The sequence below is a fragment of the Bos javanicus genome, chromosome 8 (genome assembly GCF_032452875.1).
Source record: "Bos javanicus breed banteng chromosome 8, ARS-OSU_banteng_1.0, whole genome shotgun sequence".
NCBI classification, from domain to species: Eukaryota; Metazoa; Chordata; class Mammalia; order Artiodactyla; family Bovidae; genus Bos; species Bos javanicus.
This window is the reverse complement of record NC_083875.1, coordinates 76,715,737-76,722,995: the sequence shown is the minus strand read 5'-3', so window position 1 is coordinate 76,722,995 and position 7,259 is coordinate 76,715,737. Positions and strand designations below refer to the sequence as shown.

Sequence of the window (7,259 nt, the reverse complement as noted above, 5' to 3'; positions counted from 1 at the left end):
AGCACTCTTAATGCCCCTAAGAGGACCAGATAACCCACTCCTTTGTCATTACTTCTATTATTACCTAGAGTGCCTATGACAATGAAATGTTTACCACTGGAGACACCCTAAACTGCTCTTATGGAGGACTAGGGGAGGAAATCAGTGACTTACAGTCCCTCAGAGCAAGAAGAGGATAAGACATGGCTATTTTTCCAGGTTCCCAGTCTCAGGGCACATGCTTGGATTGCCTTACATCATGGTATCTATTCCCATCCATGTAGACAAACTGGCAGTGAGTTAAGATTACAACGCCTTAATCCTACCCAGCACTAGTCACGCTGAAGACCTCGGAGATGCCCAACTCCAGCCTGGGGTCCCAGAAGGTCAACCTGCCTATGAAAGGTTGTTGTTGAATCACACGAATACACCGGGATTCTTGGCCCCCGGAGGAGAAGAATTCAATCCGGGGCCAGAGACGAGGCTTGATCACTCAGAGCTTTTGTGTAATAAAGTTTTATTAAAGTATAAAGGAGATAGAGAAAGCTTCTGACATAGGCATCAGAAGGGGGCAGAAAGGGTACCTGCTTGCTAGTGTTAAAAATGAAGTTATATAATCCAAAGAATATCTGGAGGTTGTAAAGACCTCATCAGTCCTACTCCCATAATTTACATTTTAAGATAACACTGTCCTCAGGCAAGATACATCCTTGTAAAGACCAGGTCTACTCCCATAATTAACATTTTAAGATAACAGAAGGTTGAATCCAAAGACTGTCCTTAGGCAGGATACATTATTGTTGTATAATCCTAAGGAATGTGGAGAAAGAAAAAAAGTTTTTCCTTTCTTCCTCCTTGAGATTTCCAGACCCCTCTCTCCTTGGGGACCCCTAGACTCCTTATCAACCTGCCTAGGAAATGACTCTCTCATTCCCCCTTTTCTTTTAGGAGAATTATGTTGCCTAGGGAAAAGGGGCATTGTTCTCGTTCCATAACTGCTTCCTAGCTGACCGGGGGCGTTGTCCCTAAATTGGTGAGGCAACATATTCTCCTAATCCTCATATTGAGGATATATGATCCATGGGCCCCAAATAGTAGCTGTAGGAAGCTACAGCAGTAGCAGGAGTTTGAGCAACCATGTGTAACTTAAAAGCTTTCATGCGGCTAGAAACAAATCCAGTTATACAATTACAGATGCAGGGAGCAAACAGCAAGAACAAAACAACCAGAATTATTGTAATTAAGATAGTTGTCCACCATGGGGAACTAGTTAACGTCTCCCAAAGTGAGGCAATTGAGGCTTCAGGAGTATCCATGGCCCTAATCATCTTGTTCATGTGGCTGGTAAAATGAGTAACATTCATGCTCATATCAGGTATATATGTACAGCATTGGGTATGAACAATGGCACAAGTTCTTCCTTGTGTAGCTGTCAGAATATCTAGAGCAAATCTGTTTTGTAAAACCACCTTTCTAATTTGTGCTTGTTCAGCATTAAGAGCTGAAATAGCCTTTTGAGAATCTTGTAATGCCTGTTGAGTAAAATTAGTCAAAGCATCCACTCGTAACATAACATCTGTAGTTCCCAAAGAGGGAACAAACGCTGCAGCCAAATAATCATACCAATGAAATACAGACCTTGCCCACCGAGTTTTAAGGTGGGGTAAATTAGCAGGCTTTTCTGGAAGCTCTGAAAATATAAAGCCATGAGTAAAGGCTAGACCCAGGGTACATCTCCCTATCCAACCAGGGGGAAGCCATGACCATAGGTAAGAGCCACATATCCAATAAGTCCCGTTTGGAGCAAGCCAGTGCGACTGAGATATCCAGTCCCAATTCATGCCTGGCCAGACAAAGGGAGAACCTGAACTGGAATTGGAAAACACGGGAATGATTACATTGCATGTTTCCTGAGACAAATATCCCAATTGTTTCCAATCATTGTAAGTAAGTTGTTGGCTAACTTTTGGGGACAGCTCTGTTTGTTCACAGCATATAGAGGCAGTAGATATTAAACGTCCTTTTTCAGGAGTTAGCCATGTAACCTCATCCCATATTTGATAAACGTCAGGTAAAAAACCATTAGATCTAGACCCGTTTACCTTATATGTAGCAAAATAGTCATTGAACCGAGACAATGTATAATCAAAATTAAAAGTCACATTATGTCCATAGTTAGAGTACAAAGTGTTGCACCAGTCCATTTTAGGGTTGGTAGATGTCATCAGATGAAGAAGAGGCATCACATGTGATTGTTGTCGAAGATATTCACAGACTTGAAGAAAGTCTTTTCCTTGAAATGGGGATGTCCACCATGGGAAGCCTTCCACTGATGAAGAGGGGAGCGCTCCACAGATCCAGCAGTTAGATCGATTGTGGAATGCAGCATAGGAGTGAGCCCAGGACGGGAAGACATTGTCTTGAGGATCCAACGGCAGACTCAGGATATTTGGAGTCAGCAGAAGTAAGCTCACATAGGTTATCAGGTCCATCTAAAAGGTACAAAGTCAGAGCATAGAAAGTAAAGACATAAAATAAAGTCACTTAATTTTGGTCAGGGTGCCACCTCTTAACTCGAGTATGATGTACCCACAAATCAATTCCTGGCACTTTGACAGCTGTGGGAGAAGAAAGAATAACCTGGTAAGGACCTTCCCAAAGAGGCTCGAGGGATGGGCCCCCAGATCCCAATGTTTTTATGAGGACCTCGGTTCCTGGCTCAAATAGAGGCTTGCTTGTTTCAGAGGCTGGGTCAGGAGTCGTCTCCCGGAGTTCTGTTAATGCCTGTTGAAAAGCTGAGAGTTGAGTTACATAATTAGTTAATTCCAAGGCTTCAGGGTCTATAACAATGTCTGTGCGTAAGAAAGGCCTTCCATAAATACCTTCAAAGGGGGGCAGTCCCTCCTTTTGGGGGGTAGTTCGAGCCCTCATTAAAGCTATGGGTAGGACTTTAATCCATTTGTCCTGCGTCTCTTGAGTTAATTTGCGCAGATGTCTTTTGATAATGTCATTAGCTTTTTCAATTTTTCCAGAGGATTGGGGTCTCCAGGAACAGTGTAAGTGATATTCTATTTCTAGAGCTTTAGATACCCCCTGAGTTACAGCAGCTTTAAAGGCGGAGCCATTGTCACTCTGAAGGCTCCGTGGCAGCCCAAACCTGGGGATAATTTCATGGATTAAAATCTTTAAAAACTACAATAAGACCGACGCGAACATAAAACTGAGATGTTCTTTCCAAGCATCACCACACCAGTATAACAGCCTCCTTTGATCTACTAAGAGCTGGCGTTACCAAAGAAAAAAACCCATCGCAGTCCCAATCTGAGTAACCTTTAACCTCAGAGATGTTCTGGGAGCTAGAGCTCCATCTAGCTTCCGAACTTTCGATTCCTAGCGAGGCTAGGCGCTTTCTTGACTACCAATCCAAGTTTGGGACCTAAGCCACAGTACACAATGACAGTATAGATCACAAGTCTCTTGAAAGTCTATGATCCGATAGATTAGGTTAGTACTTCTAATTCCCAAGGAGTTATGAAATGGTCAAAGAGACCGAAAAGCTTGACCAAGAAAGGAGAGTTCGGTCCACACGCTTTGCCCATTTCTGGTCGGTTCCCGAAGGAGACATTGGGTGCCTCCTGGCATTGGCAGGTCGGTGTAACGCCCCGACAGGTTTCTGCCATAAGCCGTATGAGATCACCGTGGAACCGCAGGGCAGGGCTCCTTACTTGCTTCACGCAGAGCGTGCCATTCATTAACACAAGCACATGGTAGAGTTAGTAAAGCACAGCAGAAAACGTGTTCGCTAAGAGAACAAAGAACTAAAGCTCCAAGCATCCTTACCTTGTCCTGAAGGATCCCGGACGAGCCCCCAAGAAGAAAGGTTGCTGTTGAATCACGCGAATACACTGGGATTCTTGGCCCCCGGAGGAGAAGAATTCAATCCGGGACCAGAGACGAGGCTTGATCGCTCAGAGCTTTTGTGTAATAAAGTTTTATTAAAGTATAAAGGAGATAGAGAAAGCTTCTGACATAGGCATCAGAAGGGGGTAGAAAGAGTACCCGCTTGCTAGTGTTAACAATGAAGTTATATAATCCAAAGAATATCTGGAGGTTGTAAAGACCTCATCAGTCCTACTCCCATAATTTACATTTTAAGATAACACTGTCCTCAGGCAAGATACATCCTTGTAAAGACCAGGTCTACTCCCATAATCAACATTTTAAGATAACAGAAGGTTGAATCCAAAGACTGTCCTTAGGCAGGAAACATTATTGTTATATAATCCTAAGGAATGTGGAGAAAGAAAAAAAGTTTGTCCTTTCTTCCTCCTTGAGATTTCCAGACCCCTCTCTCCTTGGGGACCCCTAGACTCCTTATCAACCTGCCTAGGAAATGACTCTCTCACCTAGGGTCCCCAGGAGGTTGTCATGCCTCACCCTGCTTGGGGATCCACCAGCCCAGGGTCCCAGGAGGTTGACATGCCCAGGGATTCAATCTCCAGGAGGCTGTCACACCTCAACCTGCCTGGGGATCTGCACCCAGACCCAGGGACACCCAGCTCTCAGGTTGCAACAATACTGGGTAGGATAGGCTTCAGAAAGACTCACCCCTAAGGAAGACCACCCAGGCAAATAGAAGGAAGCCATTAGTTGTGGAACTGTGGCCAGTCCACAGCAGTGGCCAGCAATAACTCAGGAGTCCAGTGAGAACCCCATTGCCTTTCTGGAAAGTGTCAAAGAAGCCCTCCAAAAGTATAACAATCCGGACTTAGACTCTTATGAGGGACAGGTGATTTTAAAGGACAAATTCCTGTCCCAGTGTGCAACAGATATCAGGATATTAGGTAGGTAGAATAGGGAAAAGGAGTCCAAAATGGCAGTGGCTAAAAGACAAGGAAGGTCCGAGGACCAGAGTGAAGACTTCAGGCAGAACAAACAGAACAAACAGCAGTCCTGGCTAAGCCCAATTTGCATAGGGCAGGCCCAGGTGGAGGAAAAAAAAACATATAAAAGGAGGAGCCAAAGCGCTTTCTCACGGACTCTCTCTCTCTCCCGAGTGCGCGTGCTCTTTTCTTTCTTTCTCTCTCTTTCTCTCTCTCTCTCTCTCTCTCTTGCTATCTTCTAAATAAAATAGAGCTGTAACACTGATTTGCCTAAGAGCTGTAGCATGGTTTGTCCAAGACCCGAGAGCTGTGACGCGCTGAGGGCTTTAATATCCATTGCTCCAAATCTTTGTTGTGATGAGACAAAGAACCGGGGAACATACACTTGCGTGACAAGGATAAAGTTACAACAGCAACAGCAGCAGGACTCTGATGCCTCTTTAGATGAAATGGTCCAGAAAGCCACCAATACCTTTTATAACAGAACAGGAGAGGGAGGCCAAGGCCCAGGAAAGGGAGAGAAGGAAAAAGACAAGCCATGCCCAGATGCTGGCTGCCCTCCAGGGAAGCCCTATAGCAAACCCCAAGTCCTTGAAGGACAAGGCACGAGGCAAATGCCTAATCTGTAGACAGACAGGAAATTGGGCCAACGGATGTCCAAACCATGGCAAGTCTCCTAAAACGGCTTGCTACAAACTACATCATTTGGGACATTGGGCATCCCAGGAAACTATATTCAATACCTTGTAATAACCTATAGTGGAAAAGAATATGAAAATAATTCAGTTTTGTATACATGTGCATAGCTGAATCACTTTGCTGTACACCAGGAACTAACACAACATTGTAAATCAACTATACTTCAATTAAAAACAAAAGAATTTCACAGTAGTTGTCTGAATCTCTACCTATAACTTGAATTGGAATTTCATGTTCTTAAACATTTCTTTTCCTTATGTAATTGTGCCAGCACAATTAGAAACAAGCAGACCATCCAACAATATATGTAATGACCATTTGAAATCACCATTTGCGGCCGTAGTAATTAAGTACTGAGGCATTTATCTCCTAATGTCTTTCCCTACATCAACATCCCACCCCACACCTCACTTAGGGATAGTCTTAAGTGATGGTGGTGCTCCATCATGCTCCAGATTACTCATGTCCTCTCTTGTCGTGCAAGGAGGTTTGTGCACTCAGCAAATATATAAGCAACCCAATCCCAGGATCCCATTTGGGGAATCTATTCCTGGGATCTCTTCTGGTACCATTTACTGTATCGGTCAGGATGCTGGCAGGAAACAGAAAGCACAGTCAGAAAAAAAAAAAAAGATCTAGCCAGAAAGATTTCAATTAAGGGGATTTTAAGAGATGGGAGTTAGGATTAAGGAACCAACATGGAATGGTGAGGCATTTAGGGTTTAGCAATAGCGAGAAACCATCACACCAAGGCCTGAGGGACCAAAGGAAGAAACATTATTTTGGGAGTCTTAGAGATAAACCCATGGAGAGGAGCCAGTCAAAATAATCTGTAACTGTAAATCAGTGGTTCTCACACTCCCTCAAGTACCAGAGTCACCGAGGGTGCATTAAAATACCAATTACTCCAGTAGATCTGGAGTAGGACCTGAGACTCTGCATTTCTAACAAGCTCCCAGGTGACACTGATGCTGCCGGAAGACAGCTCTTTGAGAACAACTGCCAGAGAGTAAATCATTCACTCTGAGAACTATAGCAAGATGAAGGATTTGGAGAATTCACACCCCAACCTCTCTCTCCTACCACTGATCTCCCACTGCTGCCTGCCATGGACCAAACCCAAATAGAAGCTAAAGGATAAGGGATCCTGAGTGATACTGTCTGTAGAGGTCACCCTTCTAGAGAACAGAGCAGAGCAGAGTGGAGACTGGAGTGGGGTGAGACAACAGAGAATTATCAGAACTACCATAAGGATCCACGGAAAAATGGATAGATAGATGAATCAACAGATATATGAGTAAAAGGATAGAATAATAATAATGGTTAATATTGAGTGTTTCTTGTGTATCAGCCTCTAAACTAAGGGTTTTGCTCAGACTACCTCATTTAATCCTAAGAAGGATTCCTGTTTTACAGATGAGGATGCTAAGACACAGAAACTAGATACTGTTCACATGGTCACACAGCTGGCAAGGAATGGAATCTAAATCCCAACCTAGGCATGCAAGCTGTAGAGCCTCACTCCCCTGTGCTGCTCTGTGATCAGTGGTAGGCAGTGTGGGGTGGAAGGAAAAAGCGTAAATCTTGGGACTTCCCTGATGGTCCAGAGGCAAAGGCTCCATGCTCCCCAAGCAGAGGGCCCAAGTTCGATCCCTGGCCAGGGAACTAGATCCCATATGCCACGATCCCTCGAGCCAT

General features: G+C 44.2%; 1 protein-coding gene across 2 annotated transcripts in view; it reads right to left on the bottom strand.

Moving 5' to 3' along the window:
* Positions 1 to 421: 421 nt before the first annotated feature.
* The window catches only part of LOC133252948 (endogenous retrovirus group PABLB member 1 Env polyprotein-like), a 32,642-nt gene continuing 25,804 nt past the window's right edge, over positions 422 to 7,259 (bottom strand). The window contains exon 3 of one of the 2 annotated variants that reach the window (XM_061425999.1): positions 422 to 2,471. In XM_061425999.1, the coding sequence (XP_061281983.1) occupies positions 1,038 to 2,471 (1,434 nt within the window). In that variant the 3' untranslated portion in view covers positions 422 to 1,037. The remainder of the gene's footprint in view (positions 2,472 to 7,259) is intronic. The other variant, XM_061425998.1, reaches the window with a different exon arrangement.